This window comes from Streptopelia decaocto, assembly GCF_964273445.1.
Source record: "Streptopelia decaocto genome assembly, chromosome: 1".
Taxonomy (NCBI): Eukaryota; Metazoa; Chordata; class Aves; order Columbiformes; family Columbidae; genus Streptopelia; species Streptopelia decaocto.
This window is the reverse complement of record NC_138663.1, coordinates 74,483,444-74,505,618: the sequence shown is the minus strand read 5'-3', so window position 1 is coordinate 74,505,618 and position 22,175 is coordinate 74,483,444. Positions and strand designations below refer to the sequence as shown.

Below are 22,175 nucleotides of genomic sequence, written 5' to 3'. Positions count from 1 at the left end.
AGCTATTTGCTAAGATGGAGATGATGTAGTGAAGAAACTGCAAGACCTGTTAGGGAGAAGCCCAAGGAGATAAAAACAGATACTGAAAAAGAGTAGGCATACGCAGGAAGGGTAGTTCAGTGTTAGGAACAAACTTGATGTTGTGTCCTGGGGAACTGCAACACATTTAAAAGAAATATATTATATAAGGTGGGATGGGGAAGGACCAGGATTTATTGTCTGATTATAATATGATTATAAGCAATCAGAATCAGTGATTCAGCTTCCCTAGCAAAGACCATGTGAGGCTCTAGTGAAACTCAATCTGTTGCAGTATGGGTTGGGTAGCATTTGTATCACCTTTCTCATGAGAGGAAGCAAGGAGATGTAGTTTCCCTTTTCAGCTCCCTCCTCCCCTGTGAACTGAAATGGGTTCAGTGTTGCACCTCCCTGTTCCCTAGATGAGGGGAAGTGCTTAAATGACAGGCAGGACTGGGATTAGGACACTCTCTTCTCTGCTCATTGAAATGATGAGTCAATGAATGAATATGCATGGCCCAACAAGACAGAGGTGGCTAGAAAGCCAAGTTAGAGGTTGGAAAGGTGGAAGTATGATCAAGTGCTTGTTGTGCTCACTTGGAGCAGAATCCTGAGTTTCTCATCATAGTGTTTGACAAGGCTTATCCAAAATCTCCCTAGTAACACTGTCTAGTGATTGCTCAGTATGGCTTCAAGCCCACTCAGACTGAAAAAGAGCTTGAATCCTGCTTTCTCATCCTGGTAGTCTGCTTGCCATAAACAAAAAATTGCTCAACACAACATTTCCCAGGTGTATTTGGAAAGTATGAGCTCCTCTTGGACTCTTGAGATGTTTTTAAATCGCATTGTTAGGATATGATGGTGCATGCAAGAAGCTAAAGAGGTTTTCTGCAGCCCCGAGGCAATTAAATCCTAGAGGATTTCAGAGGTGCTGTTCTCTGTTTCTTCATAGTCCAGCTCTGGGGAGCTCCCCGCTGGGCAGAGTAATTGTGAATTCCCTTCTGAGCTGCTCCATCTCCACCAGCATTTCAGCAGGAGAGTGATGGTACTCCCAGATTTGTGGAGATGGAGTCACGTACAACTACCAGTTCCTCTTACAAGTTTTGGAGGAAACCATCACCTTTTACAGGGAGCTAAACCATGCCAGGATGTGTTCAGATGCATTTAGGAATTCCAGAGGACTTGAGCAGAGAAACATTTAGGAGACATCTCTGGCCTGCAATGCAGCACTCCACAGAAATAACTGAACCTAGTGGTGAGGAAAATAGTCTGCAGAGCTGAAAGCATAATTGTATTGCTAAACTGACACAGACAAGAGCCAGGGTTGGTTGACACCAATGCAACACCTTTGTACAGAGATATTATGTAGCAAATAGACAGATCTCCCACAGTGCTGTTTTAGGAAACATATGAGCCTCTTTGCAGCTAAGTTAGACATCATGAGGTGGCACTGCATGAAGCAGTTCTGCAAAGGCATTTGCAAGAGATCAGTTGGTGCCAATCACTCTATCAGTGTCCTTCAGATTTTCTGGAGGTCTTCAGGCACTTAAAGATGCCACTATGAGACCTCCAAAAGCCCATCAGTACCTGACATCTGTTTTTGACAGATCAGTCAGCCGGGTACTATTAAACCTGTTAGATGACACTGTTCCAGACTTCAGATGGCATTTAGCTGCTTTGCTTGTACTTGTCTGTTAAATGTTGGTAGCACGTGAACATGGAATTGTGTCAGTTAACAGCCTGAGACACTCAGAAAAAATAGCAGATTATTCTTATCATAGAATGTCCTGACTTGGAAGGGACCCACAAGGATCATCGAGTCCAACTCCTGTCCCTGCACAGGACAACCCCACAGTTCACACCATGTGTCTGAGGGCCTTGTCCAGTCTCTTCTTGAACACTGTCAGGCTTGGGGCCGTGACACCTCCCTGGGGAGCCTGTTCCAGTGCTCCACCACCCTCTGGGGGAAGAACCTTTTCCTAATGTCCAACCTAAACCTCCCCTGGCACATCTTCCTGCCATTCCCTCGGTTCTGTCACTGGTCATCAGAGAGAAGAAATCAGCGCCTGCCCCTCCTCCTTCCCTTGTGAGAAAGCTGGAGCTGCCATGAGGTCTCCCCTCAGCCTCCTCTTCTCCAGGCTGAACAAACCCAATGACTTTAGCTGCTGCCCATACAACTTCCCCTCCAAACCCTTCACCAACTTCATGGCCTCCTCTGGACACTCTCCTGTAGCTTTCTATCTTTTTTACCCTGTGTTGCCCAGAACTGCACACAGTGCTCCAGGTGAGGCTGCACCAGTGCCAAGTGGGACAAGAAGAGGAGACTGCACTGCAATCACAGCCCCAGCCTGACAGTGTTCAAGAGACTGGACAACGCCCTCAGACATGGTATGAATTTGGGGGCTGGCCTGTATGGGGACAGCAGTTGGACTCGATGATCCCTGTGGGTCCCTTGCAACTCAGGGCATTCTACGATTGCACACGCTAGCACGATATTTTCCTTGTGCCTTGGATAACCAAGGTAACTCCTAAACCCACACCTCCCACCGCCTGCCCACGCTGCGGGAGTCGGGCCGCGTCCCGCTAGCCCGCCACAGCCGGGAGCAGCGGCACATCCCAGCGCTGCCTCCGTTCCCCATCTGAAGACCCAAAGGGGCGTTTCGGCGTCACCGCAGCGCGGCTGCCCGGGCCCTCTCTCGCGGCCGCAGGTGGGGTGTGCAGGACCGCCTCCCGCCAGCGCAGGGAGCGGCCAGCCGCCCCGCAGGGCGGGGAACCGGGCACAAGGGGAGCTGTGCAGCCCGGACGGGCCGAAGAGACCGCGGGTGGATCCCGGGACGCTGCCACGGGGAGCACCGGTCACGCAGCGCTCCAACTGCCCGCCGCGCGCCCTCCCTGTGACGACAAAAGCGGGGAGGCGGGGCTTCCTTTGCATCTGCCCTCGGGTTGGCTGGGGCCCCTTGGGCCACCGGGGCGGGGGCGAAAGGAAGCGCGGGATTGGCCGCTGCGCTGGCCGGCGGCGCTGGGCGTGGCCGCCCTGTAAAGCCGCAGGGCGGCCCCGCTGCTAGTGCCTCAGTTGCTGGGCAGCAGCAGTAGCGGCGGCCGCTGCTGCTGGGAGAGGTGTGTTCTCAGTGAGGCGCCTGGCGCCGCTCCGCGCCTGCCGGTGACGATGCTGGACCGTGAGCGCGGCTGGAGCGTCTCCTTCGCCGGCTGCGGCTTCCTGGGCGTCTACCACATCGGCGCCGCCAGCTGCCTGCAGGAGCGCGCCCCGCACATCATCCGCGACGCCCGCCACGTCTACGGCGCCTCCGCCGGGGCGCTCGCCGGCGCCGTGCTCGTCGGAGGCGGCAATCTGGGTCAGCGGCTCCGCGCTTCTGCCGCCGCGGCGGGGGGCCTGGCGGGATGAGGGGAGCGGGTCGGGGAGAGCCGAGTCGGGGAGAGCCGAGCTGGGGAGGGCGCAGGGGTGGCGGGTCGGGCCGGCTGCGGCGGCGGCGGAGGAGGGGGAGGGCGGCTGCGGGCCTGGGGAGAGCAGAGCCTCCGCCAGGGACAGCCGCGGGGCGGGGATGGCGCTTTTCCCCTTTCTCGTTTTCTGCCCCAAAGAGGAACACGACCCCTTTTCTGAAGTTAAACCCGAGCAGGTTCTATGGCTTTTTTTTTTTTTTTCCCTTGCGTCCCATCCCGTCCATCCCGAGTAAGATACATTAAAATCCTATGTTTCCTTGAGGGTAGGGCAAGAGGCGGGCGGTAAGGTTAGCGCGTCTTCGCCTCGGGTGGTTATTTAGCAACCTCCCGGGCACAAGAAACGATCTTGCCGGGTGCCTCATCCGATTTCAACACTTGTGTCAGTCAACCGGTCGGAGTTTACAGCCCTAGGGACAGGTATGTGTGTCTGTCTGAGCAGCTCCTGTGCCTCCTGGCCTCAGGGTTGCAAACACCGCGTTGGTGACAACTGCTCTTTACCGCGGGATGCCGCTGAATAATAACACCTTTCAGGGCAAAGAATCGAACCCTGTCATCAGTTTGAAACGAGATATTAACAGTTTATTGGAAAATCACAAGGGCATCTGTTCTGTAGTTATCTTTGCAGATGAAGTTTCAGCGAGCTTTAACTTGCTTCCTCTAAAGCTTCTTCTTTCTTGGGGTAAGGCTAAGAGAGTTAAGGTCAGGGCTTAGGTTAGCTTTAATGTGCTTTTCTTCTTTAATCTGTGCACAGTGTATATTGCATAGGTCACTTAGCTATACAGTTATAAACAGTGGCTTGATTAAAATAACTGATTTTAGTTGCAATTTGAGTAATAAGAGTTAATCCTGATTAGTATTTGTACTGGCTATTTTCTGATAAAAAGCTGTTAGCTTGCTTGAATAGTCTTCTGAAATCAACTCTTCCTAACAGTAAAAGGATACCTTACTTTCACCTATTTTGGGCTCATGAGAACCCAAATATACATTTATCTAGTAAATCAGACATGCTGCACATTAAAGCAGCTTGATAAAAGTAAAATATCAAGGTGTTCAGGACAGTGTCTAAGAATGCAGTTAAAAAGGAAACTGCCTGGAAATCTGAAAATGGTTCTCTTTAAATCAAAGAGGTCCACTGAGTAAAAGCTTGTCTAGTTCATGACTCAACACTGATTATTTCTATTAGCGGTACCCTTAACAGGTGTAGAACTAGATGTTTTTGTAAATTCACATTTCATCTTACTTAGAGGAGGAAAACAATGAGATATTATTTTGAATTTGGAGAAGGTGTGGGTTTTGCATTTAAATTTCTGAGGGAACAATTCACTAAAATGAACAGAAGTTCTCTCTGTGTGCAAGACAGTAATGCTGTGAAATGCTTGTCCCTGCTGCTTACCCACTGATCTCTATCACATATGCTTCATTTCTTAAAAGTTTAGCAATAAACTTGTGCTACTTAAACTTTTTAATTTAACTTTGCTGTAATGTCCTAATATAACACTCTTGAGTCATTATGAGCCTGAAGTCAGCTTTTAAAAGAAATACTTATCCACAATAACTGTTTTAGAGTGTATCCAGTTTTAAGTCATTGTAAATGGTTTAAGAAGGAAGCTTCTCTAATTATTTGAAGTGCTTTTAAGCACAAAGAAAGTATGTTGTTTACCTGAAAGTATGTGTTATTAACAGCTTTAAAAAAAATAGCATTTTAATAATTGAGACTTGCAGACTTCAAATGATTCCCTTGTCTGTCCCTTCTCATTTGCCAACAAGAATTTTTGCTTCTCTCTAATAGAATAGTGTGTGTGTGGCCCCTCCCAGGTATTTAATGGTCAAGTGTATTTATTCTGCAAACTTAAAAAGAAAAAAAAAGCCACTTGAGAATGTTAGAAGACATTCTAAAATCCGTGAATCATTGTAAATTAAACTAAGAAGCTATTCCTGTGTTAATTCTATATCTTTTTAGCTGTTACTTTTTTGTGAGTTTGTGTGAAAGCAGAGGATTGTAAATAAGCTGTAAAGAAACACTATGTGGTATAATAATTTGATACATTTTATTAATTTATGTTCTATACCTCCCTTACATTGGTATGCTTTAATACACAGTATTTGTTATTTCTGCAGCTGTGGTTTTAAGTCCCACATCTCGTCACAGTTGCATTTCAGTGAGAGGTCAGAGCCAGACTCTTCTCAGAGATGTGCAGTGGAAAGAGGAGAGGCAGCAGACACAAACTGGAACACAGCAAATTCTGGTTAGATGTAAAGAAAAGAAAATTAGCCTGAGGGTGGTAAAATACTGGAACAGGTACCAGACAGGTTGTAAGATCTCCATCCTTGGTGGTGTTTAGGACTTGACTGGACCCAGCCCTGAATTACTACACTTGGTGGGCAGAAAGCTGAGTGTGTATGTGTACGTATGACATGGGGTTTTTGACTAGAATTAACATGCACGTTCTGCCTCTTACACATTTGTAGCCTGATGCTTTAAATAAAGGGTTTTCTTTGTGCTTCATGTTACCTGTTGGATAGGCAAACTGAGAGTCTGTAGAATTTCAAGTTTGAATAACTGTAAACATTAGCCATTGAATGAATAAAAAGGTGTACTTTCCCAGACTGAGCAAGAAGGCAGAGGGAGAAGCTTAGAGGTGACTGTTCTTTTGAGGATGAAGCACATTCCAAGCTACTCCAAACTGGCACTGTTAAGGTGCACTCTTGTTAGGTGTTCCCCATGGATGTGTTGGAGATCTGGTATTTCAGTGGCAATGTAGTCGTCCATTCTAGTGGGGCATTAAAGAGCAGAAGTTTGTTGAGGGCTGTAAATACAATGTCTGGTTTTCCTCGGTGGGAAACAAATCAATAGCTTTTCAACCATTAAAAAAAAAAGTTGAAGAGTTTATCAGGCAGCTTCCTCAAAGTATGTCCTGGAGAAACATGACATTAAAGATTTAAACAAAATGTGGATGAGCTGCTGTTCTTACTATGATTAGATACGTGGTTGCTAGAACGATTTTAGTGTTCTTTGGGAACAATTGTGTCTTCTGTAGTGATTTTGTCTGCTTCCAAAATGCTGATTTAATTGGAGAAAAAATTAGGTCTGTTGCATATTGGTAAAAATGCACCTATTTAGGTGGACACGTGAGAGGTGTTACAGATCACTTCCATGTTCCTTACCCACTACTTTGAAAACTTCCCTTCTGATGTTCAGATTTAATGTTCCATTTCTTGTGTTTATAAATAAATGAAGGTAAATGGTGCCCCGAAACCTTTAGTTTGGTTAAAGTCCAACAAGTGTTACTAGCTGTGATGAACTTGGGTGCTCTGGTTATTCAGTAGACACAGTGCTGACCTTAAATCTGTGCATCATACACTGGCTTTTTATGGATGTTGCATATGGAATACATCTGTGTGTACATGCTTATAGAAGGTCACTCATCTTTGTTTCTTCTGAAAATTTCTGGAATGAATAATTGCAAATGGAAGCATCTTATATGGGTATCTTACACGTACAGTCTACATATAAATGACATATAAGTAACTTAGTGGCTGGGTCTTCACAAAGAGTACTATTTGAAAGTCTGAAGTGTCTCCTTTTTCTTCAGAAAACTCCTAAACCCCATGAAACACTCATGGGCAGTTATTTTATCTGTAAGAAGGCCTTTGAATTTTCATGCTAGCAATCAGAGAGAAAAGTTGGATCTCTAGACATGCTTTATTACTGGAAGTGGGTTTTTTGGTTTTGGACATATCTTCTGTTATTAAATGAAATGCATTTTATTTTCAGCTCAAGCTTGTGCAGATGTTATGGCATTAGCCAAAGAAGCTAGAAAGCGGAATCTCGGTCCTCTTCATCCTTCCTTTAATGTAATAAAGATAATAAGAGATGGACTCATGAGAAATCTTCCAGAAAACACTCACCAGTTGTCTTCGGGGAGACTCTGTATTTCACTAACCAGAGTATCAGATGGTAAAAATACATTGATATCTCATTTTAACTCTAAGGAAGAAGTTGTCCAGGTATGTTTATTTTTGGCAACTTTAAAAAGTTTCGGTAATCTTAAATCCATTTAATGCCATCCATTGGATTCCATTTTAAACATTTTATGATAGTGTGACTTTGACAGTATTTTAAAGATAAATTCAAGCTTCATTATGCTAAATTCACTTACTAAGTTTCCCAGTCAATACATCTGCAAACTGTTTTAATGAGTAGGTACGAAGAATCAATCCTTAAGAGGATAAATGCCTGTAAAGTGTAGTGTATCAAATAAAACTATATACTTCTTGAATAAGATTTTTTTAAGGTCATTCTTATAAGAAATAAGTCAAAGATCAAGAAACAGTCAAAAATATTTAAAAAAAAAATCTTAATATCAGTTACAAAGCTAATGTAATATAATCCAAGAATTAGAAAATGTATAGCTTGAGTGAATGATCATAAACTTTTCCTTGCTAATTACCATTTCTAGAAATGATCTTTTAATGAGTCTTACCATTTTTTTAGGTGGAGTGTGGTTACATTCTAAAAAAGAAATGTAGCATATCCTCATCCTGTTTAAAATAATGCTCGATAGTAGTTTCCCCACCACCACTGCCACCTTTTTATTCAGGTGTACTTGCTGAGGATTTTTTCAGTTGCTTGCTCAGTTGTTTTTGCTAACATCTAAAGAGATAATTATAAGTGATAATTTCAATAATGGCACAGTTGCCATATAATTAATATGGTCTTATTTTCTTACAGGCTTTAATCTGTAGTTCATTTGTCCCTATTTATTGTGGCCTAATTCCACCATCATTTAGAGGTGTGGTAAGTCTCTATTAAGATCTAAAAAGAGTTTTAGTTATTCTGAAAATATTAAGAGACAATGTATATGATTTTTCAGTTATCCTACTGTAAAATAAATGCCTTAATCATAGTGTCTAGTACTGCAGCTGTATCTTACAGCTTTTCAAAAGAGCAAGGAAACACTAAGTGTGTGAAAGATCTATTATGTGTATTTCTTCTTCAGCCTGCAAAACACATGCTCCCTCTCTTCTTATTTGCTAATGCAGTCATTAAAAGAGGGTATTCTAAGCTAGCAAATAATTAACTTAAGGATGAATGTTTATGGAATAAAGTGATGCTCATTCACCTGCACAGGTTTATAGGAAGTGTCACCTATTTTTTTTTTTTAAAACAGGTATAATCTTGTAAGATAGTTTATTGTATATCTTTGTGTCCTTGCAGTAGGTAGATCTGCATTAAAACTGGATTAAATTTACATGTTCAGTTAGATAGAAATAAAGCTTTTAAATGTCTTCTGTCATTTGTATTCAGTGTAAGGTTGCTTTTTGAAGGTAAAGTGTCAGTATATTAGTCTGCTCTATTACTTCACAGGAACTGCTGGTTACAAAACCTCTTAATACTTTGTGGCTATACTGGGTTTTCTAAAATCCCTCATTAAATTGGCAACAACTGCAGAAAAGTTAGTATAGTTTGTTGTAGGTGTTTTGATTAACAGGTCCGGAAGCAGACATGCACTTCAAATCAAGGCAGTGACATTCACGGCTTTATGTTAATAGTGTTGTATTAACTTGCATTTGCTTTCCTTTCAACTTTGGTGCTTGTTACCCAACGAAAGGGGAAGAATACTGAAAGAAAACTCAAAATATCTTCAACAGCAGTTGATTACAGATGGTTCTAAAGATCATCTGGAAGTGCTAAAAGGTTAAGGATAGACATGAAATGCGTTTTCTTTGTGCTGAAATTTAAGCAAAAGTGATTAGAACTGCAGAGGGATTTTTCTTTATCTGTACTTCTAAACCTTCTATGTCTCCTTAAACTCTCCCAGATTAAAGGTGTTATGAAAACAGGACATTGGACTGAATCCAAGGTTTAGGTGGATCCAGGCTAATCTGGCTGTTCAGTTCTTGTCACCAGACAACAATGTTATTTTAAAAGCCTTAGTTCAGAGTACAAAAACATACAGGTGATGTTTTATTTGGCCCTATTTTGAGGGAAGGGGAAGGAAGGAATTGTTGTATCATTTTGAACTTTGCAATTATTTGGTAGTATTTTAATGCTTAGGAGGCATTTTTTATGTAACTTGGTAACAATAGCACAGTTGCATCTGTTTGGCATGACTCCTTCAGGGCTTAAACACAGTAGAATGTAAAGCAGGTAAACTTTGTAGCATCTTGCTGTTTACTGGTTTGGTGCTTCGTGCATATGTACTTTAAAACAAAGACTTAAGGATAACTTTCAATAGGTATATCTGATTGCCGGTCGTGAAGCTTTTGGGTATGGTGGGTTTTGTTTGGTTGTTTTTACCCCTTTCCAACACAGCAATGGTTTTAGATTAGAAAAATTACTAGAGTGAACCGACAGGCAGAAACCCCAAATAATTAAAACCATTTACCTCTATAGAACAGTGGCTCAGAGGCATCCTTCCACCTTTTAATGATCTCACAAGAAGGCTGCATGCTATGGCTCCTCCTTTGCCAAACCTCTTATGTTGTTCTTGCTACTTCCACAAGAGACTTGGTGATTGCACGGGTACCTTAGTGATTGTGTTATACACCTATAGGAAGTTTGTCAGGAGCTACATGCTGCTGGGTTTAAGGTGGCCAAGGAAGCTAACAGGTAGGAGCAGGCTGCTCTAAAAGAGTATGTTGGATAAATTGCTCTGAGCTATCCTGTTCCTAATTTATTTCTCAGAACGGCCAAGGAGCAAGTACCAAGGCTGATGAAATTGGTAATCCAGGTTGCTCCTGCTTAAAACACCTGCTCTGTTACCTTTACATTTTACAAGGGCCTACTAGACTGGCAAAGCTGTAATGTGGAGTTGTTTTCTGCTGCCAGAACAAACTGGCTACAATTGGTGCCACTGGAAGGTTTGCTGTTTTGAGTGTCTGGAAGAGCTGTCTTGGGCCATAGCAGCTTCTGCACTACACATTAGTTACCCCAGTATAGAACTCATCAGGTCTTGAATCTTAAAATATATGTGGTGATGACACATTAGAACTACAGAAATGGGCAAGTGAAGACAAAGGAGATAAAAAGCATAACCTGGAACAGCTTGTAAGCTTGCACTTAAAGCAGAATAGAAATCCGTGACTGACAAGGTTTCTGAAGCGTTGTCCATTTTTACTTGCAGTGTGCTTATGTCCAAATATTTTTATGCTTTTATATAAAATTCTATTTAGTAAGAGTAATTTTAAGATACTCTTTTTTGAACTGAATGGTTTAGTATGATGGAGCTGGAGCTTTGAAGTGTAGAGCTCTTCTTTTACTTACATTCTTTCTAAAGAAGTACCCTGGTAGCTCCTTGGTTGGTGCTCTCCTTTGAGGAAGAGATGACAGCTCTGCTGCTTTTTCTCTCCATGTTGTTTGGGATTATGATCTTTACAATGGACTTGCTCTTTCTTAAACATACAGAAAAATTCACAATACTACACACTACTCAAAATGTTTAGCCTGGGGCCATCGGCAGAGACTGTTCTGCTACCGTCTTAAATGCTATTTAATTCTTGCATGAGAAATCAGCTAGTTACAAACTTTTGGCCTTTGCAAATTCTTATTTCTGTTAATTTTTGTAGCGCTATGTGGATGGAGGAATCAGTGACAACTTACCTCACTATGAATCTAAGAATACCATCACAGTTTCGCCTTTCGCTGGGGAGTGTGATATCTGTCCAAAGGGGAATTCTGCCAACTTCCATGAAATGAATTTGACCAACACCAGCATTCAGCTTAGTTTGGGGAACCTTTATCGTTTAACGCAAGCGCTCTTTCCACCAGAACCTAAGGTAACTCACCGCCTTCATGTAGTTACTAAAACAGCTTTCCATATAAAAGCCTTGCTTTTGCAGAAAGCTACAGTAATCTTAGCATTTCATGTAGTCATATAAACTTATCTGGTGACATTTCTCTTCTTGTTTCTATTTTTTTTTCATAGCTTGTCTTCGTTCTCTTTATTTTTAGTCTCTTTTAGACTAAAAGTGCATGTCCTGTTACAGGCTTTCAATATTTATTTGGGAATTAGCACAGGATTCTATCATACAATCAACATTGGTAAATTAACTTTCAGTTTGTAGTCCTTTCATGTTTAGCTGCTAACCAGGTGCTTCAGAATTTAGAAGCAGTTCTAAAGCTTCATTTTGTAAAGTTCTCAGTTAATACTTCATGTGCACAAGTTGCCATTAAACTTCACCAAGTGGTGTTTATTGCAGATCTGATGAGGGAAACGATCTTGAATTGCTCTCATAGTAGCTAGAAAAATGAAAACAGACTTTGCCAATTGGCTTGGAATATACTTCAGAGGAAAAGTAATGTTCCTGACTGCTATAGATTTTTTTTTTTCCAATTGACAGCTTTTTGACCGCTCGAAGAAAAATGTTAAATTCTACTTATGTAGGCTTTAATGCTTTCTTTTTTTTTTTTTTTTTGTCTAGGACTACTGTGTAGGTGAGCTGGTGTTGCATCTGATGAAAGATGTTTTCATGTGGAGGACTCAGTCTGAGTTTGAGCATGAGAATTGCACTTTTCATAGTTTTGGGCAGTGGGAAGCACTGGGAGGGAAGGAGGGGAATTGGCATACTCCAAGCCACCCTTTTTTGTTGTTGCTTGCATCTGCTGAAAGGCTAGTCAAAGGAAGAGAGGGGGAGGAAATTTTTGCAAACTGTTAGAATGCTGTCCTTTTAGGTGAATCATTCGGTGCATCTGTAATAGCTGAAAGATAAGTTCATGTATGCATGGTCATGTCTGCATCATCACAGTAGGCATATTAGCCTGAATCAGTTGAATTACTAATGTAAATTTTTCTTCCAAGAATTGAGGCTAATTAGGAATGAAAGTGGCTTTTCATTCTGCAAAGTGTTGATCTTATGGGTTTTTTTTGTCTGACTCATTTACCTTATGCTTGCAGGTACTGGGAGAGATCTGTGAGCAAGGATATTCAGATGCTCTTAAATTCTTGAAAGAGAATGGTATGTTACACTTGTGGATAATTATTAATGATGTGGTCTTAATCTGAATTCACAAAAAAAAAACCCAAAATATGAAGGGGTTCTATGTAGCTAAGACCAGGCTATGTCTTTGAGGTTTTTGAAGCGATCATGTAAGTTTAGTACTCCTAGAAATCACATAGTTGTAGTAACTATTTACCTGACTTAAGTTGTGCTGCCACACAGAAGCTGAACTTTTGGATTTTTGTCAAATTTGTGTGAAGTGAATGTTAAGGTATTGTTAAGTGAAATTACCAAAGAATTCCAGTTCTAGGGAAATCATATTAGTTTCTTTTGTGGTAATCATGAAGGATAGGAATAGGCTATTTTTCCCAATCCTGTGAAACCTTTATGTTATCTCTGCTATAATCCAAGCAAATTTCTAAGTAAAGCCCTATAGTCCAGAACTGCGGGCTTGCTAGCAACAATATAAACTCAGTCACAGACAAATCCTTAGTCTGTATAGAATCATCATGAAAGACTTTAGAAGATGACTTGTAACGTAGCCGTTGTTGAAGAAGAATTGAAAGTTGTTCTGCTCTACTTACTAGAATTCTAGTAACATGTTTTATATTAATACATGTTATTGCTCTGCGCATTTTGAGACAAACAAGTTAAATACAGTAACTTGCTGTAGGGTGAAATTAATCATGTGTTGAATATGCATAGCCCCTGTAATCTTTGGATGCAGAAGCAAATTGGTACTGGGTTGGATTAGAGGAATGTAAACTGGAATGGGATATCTGCACTGTTGCAGATACTATGGCAGCATTGCAATACTGCAGCTGATACTATCTCAATGTGCTTATGGCTTATACTCTGTTATAACTAGGCATTAAATATTCAGGTTTGCTTGGAACAATTTTATTCACTCTTAAAGACTGTCATGGTTCTGCTTAAGAGTTTAATTTTTCTAGTAATATTACTAAATATTTAATGAGAACATCCTACTTTCTACCTTTTACCAGGTGATTAAAAGCACAAGCTAAACAAAGAGCCTATAATTTGTGGTTGTCAGTGCTAAGATGGGTTCTGTTGCTGTACTGCACTCACAAGTTTCCTGTGTGCGTGTTTCCATCTGACACTAATATCTGAGATTCCTTCCAGCTCTGGCTTGGTGCCTGTCCCCCACATCTTCTCTATATCACACTATTGCCCTCCTTTTTCTTACTACTGACCTTGTGATCACCTTTGCTCTTAGACTGTCACAGGTTTGTCTTGCTTCAAGCTTAATCGGTGGTAATTATAACCTTCCAAACTAATTTCATCCTGCATCTCCTTTCTTGCTATTTCAGCTGTAGGAGTTAATTTTTTCCCTCCATCTGTAACACTTCAGATAACATTTTTGCTAAATTCACTGTATATTCTTTTGATATTTGTCTTTTAGGAGTAATTGTAAGTAGGATGCAGATTCTGTTATATGTAGGTATGGATCCTAGTCAAATTTTGTAGTTATTTATAAATAATAACTTCATAACAATTTTCTGGAAACTGAGTATAAATACCCTTATTGTGTTTTTCACTTTGTGCTCATTATCTAGTGCTTGTTTCTAAGGTAATTATCACTGCTATTTCTTAATTGGCACCAGTTTTGCAAGGCAACCAATGTTGATTTTGATCAGTATTTTGGATATATCTTAAAATATTGTACTCAACTTGATTTCCTTCTCCACCCTGTTGTAGCAGTGCCTCAAAGTACTCATATCTGCCATGTTAAATTTTGCAAATGTCTGATTTGCATTAGGTGTTTTCTTTCAAAGAAATACTACATGGATTCTCTTCCTCTCCTTTAAATCATTTGCTTTGTTGCTGGAAAACAGCTTTGGTAAATGACTGTATTTTTCCAGTGCAGTTTCAGATAATTGTTCACTTTTCCCTTTTCTTTAGAACCTGTTTTAAAGTTAGACTTAAACCTGCAAAAGAGGATTCATCACTGTACTTGATGTTGAGTAGATAATGTTTCCTCAGGATAGGCCTTTGTACAGATACAGAAACTACAGGTACTATACGGGTACTCTGCACACATGTGGATCAAGCCTAAGTGGAAGCTCTTGACTCTTTCAGGTATTGTGAGTGACTCAATTTATATCCACTTGTCCTTCACAAAAAGAAATCCTCATGAGGCTGTACAACACACTGACCATATGAAGAAAAAAGAGTTAACAGATAATAGAGTAGAAACTTTGAAAGTGGAAGTGCTTAGTGACCAGCTAAAGCAGAATCCACAGCCCTTGGAGATGAGTATATTCGAGAGTCTACCTCCTAGACTTCGTAAAGGTACATTCTTCAGGCTGTTTCCTATAATTTTGAATGACAAACTTTGATTTATTTTTTTCTCCTACTTATTCTTATAATTTGTATAAGATGGTTTTTATTTGAACTTATAAGTGCATGTGATATTAGAGACCAGCTCAACCCAAGAAAGTTCTTTAAATACTTACTAAATGTAAATACATTCATTTAAAGTACTTGGAAGTTCTGGTTAATGCCTTTTGTCCCTGTGTTTCCCATATTTTAAAATAGCATGAAGAAGGCTTATGGTAAGAGTGCCTTGAGATTTAATACTTTCATTTTCTATCTGAGCCTTATTCAGTAACTCTTGATAAACTTGACTGGAGCAAATTATTTAAACTCTTTTAAAATAGTCTAACATCTTTTTCAAAAATAATTATTCTTAAGCACTACAGGAAGCTTGTAAAGAACAGAATGGATTCTACGCTCAGTTCTCTAAACTCTTCCCAATGCGGGTGATATCCTATCTGATGCTACCGTATACGCTACCAGTAGAGTCTGCTTACTCTGTTGCTTTACGGTAAGGAAAGTTTAATGAACAATTTTAGAATGATTATACTTCTAGAAATTTACTCACTGAGAGCTTAATCTATGTTGTAGGTACTCTAGAATTCAAGTGGTAACTGTCCAAAGACCATATTTCTATCTACATAATGCATCCTGTTCTATAGTTTAAAGATGGAGAAATAAAGACATTAAGAAGATTCTTAAACAATTTACTCTTATTACTAGTAGCTGTCTTGTAATTGCTCGAAAGAAAAAACTTCATTGTATTTTCCAGGAGCACATTCTTTGTTACTATATTCTGCTGTGGTATTTGAACTCTATCCAGATAGTTCTGTGCTTCAGCTTCTTTTTGAAGTCAGGAGTGAAATCCAGTGTTTACCCACCACATAAATTTTCTTACCAGAGTTGTTTAGGTTGACTGCAAGTTGTACTTTTGAATCAGGGCTTAATTTTATAAGTGTTCCAGTAAAGGAGAATTTCTGCTAAATGAATGCACCATGAACCCTAAGCTTTGTGTGTATTTTAGAGAATTCTGGTCCTTGGGCAGCAGATGTCATTGCTATCTTTAAAAAATACTTGAAAAATCGAATATTCTGTAAATGGAACCACATGGAAGTCCAGTAAAATATTTTTTTGGTTCTATGCCTCTGAATGTGGTACTTCTGTGACATTTTGTGGTGGATGGGGAGGAAGCAAGTTTCATCAGAATTTTTATGTTTCCCCCTCGTCCCCCTCCAGTGTTATTGACTTCTACTACGAGTATCATAAGGAAAAAATACATTTGTGATATTGTTCTATTGCTGTCTTCTGTTTGTTCTTCCATTGTTTTTTTTATTATTTTGTTCTTCCTTCCTCTTCCACCTAACATTAAACTAACCACAAAATGCTTGCCACACATGAAGAGGTCTCAGAGACAGGAGTATTTTGCAGGTTTCCTAAATGTTTGTCACAGGGTGTGGAACGCACATACTGGTCAGCCACTCAGCATAGATCAGAGATGCTGTGGTCTGTGCTGCCCTTTTTCTTAGCTTGTAGAAAAGAGGTAAGTGGGCTAGATGGGAATTTAGGGAGGTTGGGAAGAACTGGAGACTTTGGTGGGGGAGTTAACTTATTATGTTGGATATGGTATGTAAAAATATATCGTGGATTAGATCTACCGCTTACAAAACAAGTGTATTTTGTTTTTGATTGTAGGTTAGTAAACTGGTTTCCTGACATGCCTGCTGATATTCGATGGATGCAAGAACAGCTTTGTCAGATTGCTGGTACAGTCTATTCCCAGGCTAAAAGCAAGCTGTTCTGTACATCCAGGTAAACCAGAGCGCTGCTGTGTGCAAATGATGTGTTTTTAGACATTTTCTCTCTTTTGGCAGAACTTCAAGTACTTCAAGTTTTTCTCTCTTAAAACAGGATTTAAAAATTTTCTCAAAGGTAGCACAAAACGGTTCTTGCCACTTCTAATCCATACCTTTGTTTCTTAAGAATCTTTTCTGGAGCTTCTTGTTTGTGACTGGTCAATGTCTGCTATGTATTGTAGATTATGAGATGTTGCCTGTGGGCAGGCTTATGCTTTTGAGAGGGTTATGGAACAGGCACTGGACTGAGATGAGAGACCTTGTTTCTGCTCTGCTCCACGGTAGCTGTATCAATCAGGAGGAAAGGAGGAGGAAAAGGTTGCTCAAGATGTTTTAAATCAGGTTGGGCAGGTAGGAACTGGAAAACACTGGGAGAAAGACTAGAGTTTCAGGAGTCTGGACAAAGGAGGGTCTGAGAGTAAAAGAAGAATAATATGAAGGGCCATCTTGTAAGATAGCTGGGAAGAATTAATTTTTTTTACATTATTTTTACAATTTTTTAAATTCCAATTAAATTATTTTAAAATTCCAAATATGGAATTTTTTTATGAACCTCTAGTTCTAAGCTGTTTGTAACTAGGTTCATTATGCTTCTCTTACCAAGCTGGTGAGACATTTAGCCTTTTAGACTTCTTAATTCTGTTAATCTTGGTAGCACTACATGTATAGAGGAAACAGTGACAACTTGCCTCACTATGAATATGAGAATACTATATTGTTTCATCTTTACCTGGGGAGTGTAGTATTTGCCTAAGGAACTCAAACTTTCACAATACGAAAACCATTCAGTTCAGGTTTTCATGTTAAAAAGTGGACTTGTTGCTGAAACAGTGAGTTGCACAGCCATATCAGTAGTGCTATGAGCAGAGAGCCATAGGCTCTCTGAGAGGTCCAAATGCTTATAAATATGAAGTCTCTAAGATTTTATTTGAAAAAGCAGAAATCCAGACTAGCAGAGTGAGTCACATCTATTTTACAATATTTTTTTCTAATGATTGTCTCAACCGGAGTTGCTGGGTAGGAGGTGGAAGAAAGGGGAGTGTAATTAGCCCAAAGAGCTATTAGGACTGAACAGAATTCTTAAATGCTCCATAAAATCTTCCAAGAGAGAACTTTAGCACTGGAGAATCCTAACTGCAGCAGTTATTTCAATTAGAGCAGGGCTGTGTTCTATATACAGTGTATTTTTAAATTAAACAAAAAAATCCATTTCATTTGAGACAAGAATTCTTCAGCTTTTGTCTTCCTGTTTTTAGTAATAGTTAGATAAAGAGGAATATCAAGGATGGTCTTTTTTTCCCCTGGCAATGCTGTGCACTGAAGAACCTGAAATGCAGATTTGATATGTCTGAGAAGAACTGCTTGATCCTACTTCAATCTAGAATCTCACAAAGCTTCTTATAAGGGTGTCGTAAAAGATCTGCTTCATGCGCTCCATCCCTTAAAAGCAGAGGGTAGTCAAACTTACTGCTAAAGGTTCTGGCTTAATGGAAGACTTCATGAGGTTGAAGCCTGGGTTTCTCTCCCCTTTTGGAATTATTAAATGGTGGCTTTAATATTAGGTTGTAAAAATATTTTCTTTTTACAATATTTGGTTTTATTGAGAATTCAGAAGCATTTAATTCCTGTAGACAAAATAGCCTCTCCTCTCCCTTTCTGAATCAGTTAAAGGCTGTTCTTGTGAAACACTAATTGGCTTTTGAAGCCATCTCTCTGAGCACAAATGTTCTTGCTATGTATTTGCTATCATCCTACTATCACCTCTTCAGGTATTTGATACCACATCAAATCCAGTGTCCTTTTTCCCTTCTTTTCTTAATGATATTTGACTCCTTTCCACAATAAATTTGCGTAGTCATCTTCCTGCTTTTACCCTTATTTTAAGCAGCTTCTTGCTGGTCCTCCTGTTCCAGCCTTGCCAGTTGTGAGACTCTTCATTGGAAATGGACATTTGGAAAATCACAGGACTGTCTCAGATCTGATCTACCTTCTCAGAGGGGTTATTTGGTCACCGAGTCATGACTAACCCAGAAACATTGCTTCTCTGCTTGTGGAAAGAGCACAAAGCTCTTGGCTCTAAAACAGAACGTAGTGGTTATGCAGCTTTTCCTGTGTGCTTTTAAGAGAACTTCAAGGTGATCAGCTTCCACTGAACTGTTCACGCTGTCAAACTTTTCTGAAGCCTTCCTTTAAGTGGATTCCCTTTTCAGGCAACTAACTCCCAAGGCTCCGTTCGTGGAATCCTGCATTGTATTCTTCAGGTGACTCTTTGTGGGCTTGTACTTTGTTTCAGCATCCACCAAGAACCTACTGCTGCTCTTGCAGAAACTAATCCCCACCACCACCTTTTCTTTTATGCTCTTCCCCTTATGTAATAAGATCTAGCTTCTGTTTTGGAATCAAACTTAAGTCTCATGAAAATTTGCACTGTTTACAGTTTGAAAATCCCTTCAGAAAACTTAAGCTGGTGGATGGTATCTTTTAGCGCATCTAAACATCAGGTAGGGAAATTGGTGCGTGTACCATGACTTGTGTTTTTTGTGTGGGAGAAGAGGCATTGCGGGTTGTTTTGGTTTTTTTTTTTTTTTTCCCAAACGGACTGCAAAGGAGGAGAGAGAACTTTAAAGAAAAAACTCTAATATTCTTGGTGACACCTTCAGTTTCCTGTTTCTCATGGTGCAAAGGACTTAACTTGGTGCTCTTTTAGAGGGTAGGAAAGTTCTGTTCCAGCCGTCATCAGGTTGGTGATAATTAGCTGGTTGTAAAGTGGAATGCAGAGGTGGCATTTGGGAAGCTGAACAGATATATTTGCTACTCAACTTGTAAATGTTGCTACTACTCTTGTTAATGTTCAGTTAGTGCTATGACTGGTAAATCACCAAATGTTCCAAATGGATAGCTGGGGAGGGATGAGTACTACTTAAGAGGTAATGCACAAACTGGGTCCACCCCTCTGAGCTCATCAGAGTAGTGTGATTTTTTAATGTAAATATTTTATACGTACTTCTGAGGACAACACATAATGGCAGAGTGCCCTTCTTTTAGATATGATCACTTCAATATCTTCTTCCTGCTGTCCTGTATCCTTACTCACTACGTGCATTTAGAATTAACTATTTTCCTCTAGTTTTCTCCCTATATGAAGATTTCCTGTCAGACATCTGAACAGTAATAGAAATGCAATTGAAATGCTAAATCTTTTTGTTTGCTTGTTTGTTTTTAACAGGAAAGACAATTATGCATCACTAAGAAAATGTCAAACTGTCCCATCTACTGTGGAGTTTCATTCTTCATACTGCCACCTTAAAATGCCTCACTCTTCTGCAGACCTTGAAACCTGGCTCTGGGAATCTTCATGCTTCGTGCACTCAGCTATGAAAAGTGCTTCTGCTAACACACAGGAGCATTCAGACTTAAACCCCTATCCTAATTTTCTGCCAAATTCTGATGAGTCTGGGTTGGAAATAGATTTGGACGCTTCCTCAGATACAAGTTTCCAAACTGCTCCAGAGTATTAATTTGGAAGTAGATTGCACAGCTTCCAAAATTCCAATTTGGCAGAGAAATTTAAATCATTAAGGACTAAGATCACTTTAGTTATTGCCAATAAGTCTTTGAGCATTACTTGTTTACAGCTTCCTGACAAATCTGCCTTTGGAATTCTACTGTTTCAATGATTATAAAAATGGTGGCTGCTATACTAAGTAACAGACTGCAATTCTGTTGAAGCACCAGCTCAATCAGCTGTAGTAAGACTTGCAGTAAATGGTGTGTCTCTGGAAATAAATGTTTAAAAAAATCTACTTTCAGCATAAAAATGTAAATTCTGTAAACAAACAACCACAGCTAACAAAAGCTTTTAAAAATATAATTAACAATATTATGTGTTAGGATTACTTTTATAGCACTTAAATCAGACTTTTACTTCGAAAGGGAAATACACAGGTGAGACTTTTAGTGGCCTCCAGTGTCCCTTTGCCTTATGTTTAAACATACTATTGTGTTTATGGCTGCACGCTATACTGTAGGAACAGTATGATTCTAGGTTGTTGTATGTATTCCACAGTTCACATTGCTTCCTATGGCTGTTTCCCTTTTCAAAGACTTCAAGGGGAAAAAGACATAAGAAATAGGACACATTCCCCTGAAGTGTGAACAGGTACAGTTTCAGTGATTTCAGATGACTTTTTTTGTACATAATAAGAGCTTAATACTTCACTAAATGTTGAAAAGTAGGTAAAATGGTGACTGTGATTAGTAGCAAACAGTAATTTGTGGAGGCGTGTTAGACTTCACAGATGTTAACAAAAAAATCAACTTATGGCAAGTTGTGATTGATGTTTAGGTCTTTTCTTGAAATGATGCCCCATCGTTCTCATTTTCCCCTCCAACAGGATAGATTTTTCTTCCCTTCTTTCACTTCCTTCTTGATAGGAGAGGGAAGGAAAACAGGGCCCCTCCTGTCTCAATGAGGTGTGATAACCCAAAGGAAGTTTTCCAAGACAGATCATTAGAAGAAGCAAACACTAAGACTTAGTGCAAGTACCAATACCCAGGGAGCTGTGCAAAGGTCTCAAAGAATGGGCTGAAGGTTAGCCAAGTCACATCTGTATTGAGCGATGAGCATTTTAAAACACCCTTGGCTACAAAGGTTCTGCATAATTTCAATTTTGTTACCATGTCTTGTGCAATTTTTTAAAAGTAGAAGGAAATGATGGTGGCTTTAAAGTAGAGTTTGTGCATGTGTTTGGGGGCAGGCATGTGACATGTGAAGGTTTCTTATTCGTGCAACTCACGTACACCCAGGGAAGAGACTACGGATGGTTACTGAGAGTATCTTGTATTAATACAAGGAGCAGCAGCCATTAGATTGTGATGCTCAGAAGAGGGAACTTTGGACTGTGAACTGTGGCGTCCAGAAGTCTGTCAAAGAGCAAAATGTAGCATTTCTAATTAGACCAGCCTTTAAGCAGTTTCTCCATTATTTCCCTAAGCTTGAAGTGCAAAATTTAAAACATTGAAATTGATTTTTAGAATGGTGTGGGACAGGGCAGAAGGTTTCAAGCTCCATTACCATACTGCAGAAGACTGGTGCCATTTTATTTCATCTCTGTTCATTTCTTCTGTGTATGTATCTTAGAATTTGCAAGAAAAATGTAAAATGTTACTCTAATTACAAGATAAAATGTTTTTATATTTATTTATAACTTTAAAATTTCTAATTTAATTTTATAAAGTTCTGCAAAATGTTGGTTTTACCAGTCTGTTTTAGAATCTAAGCAGGAATGCCAAGTTTTTCTTCCATTCTGTGTACTTGAATAGATCCATTAACAACATTTAAATCTACCTGAACGACATCTATTATGCATAGCTCTGATTTTTGTCTCCTTTTTCTAAAATAAAAAGATAATCTGTTACCATGTTTTCTAAGCTTTCTTCAGTATAATTCACCTAGTGTGATTTAAATCAGAATGTGTTTATTTCACTGAAGATTCAAAAGATTCAATGGTCACGAGGTATCTTAGCATATGCTGTGACGTTCGTGCTTGTTCCTGCTCCAGCTGGACC

General features: G+C 39.9%; 1 protein-coding gene across 1 annotated transcript; it reads left to right on the top strand.

The window, feature by feature from the left end:
• The first annotated feature begins 3,091 nt into the window (after positions 1–3,091).
• On the top strand, positions 3,092–22,037 carry LOC309435129 (1-acylglycerol-3-phosphate O-acyltransferase Pnpla3-like). The gene is made up of 9 exons (XM_082043042.1): positions 3,092–3,371; positions 7,253–7,485; positions 8,210–8,275; positions 11,047–11,256; positions 12,375–12,435; positions 14,518–14,730; positions 15,133–15,265; positions 16,447–16,563; positions 19,834–22,037. Exons 1-9 carry the CDS (start codon positions 3,185–3,187, stop codon positions 20,123–20,125), a joined length of 1,512 nt encoding a protein of 503 aa, XP_081899168.1. The 5' UTR covers positions 3,092–3,184; the 3' UTR covers positions 20,126–22,037.
• The last annotated feature ends 138 nt before the right edge of the window (positions 22,038–22,175 follow it).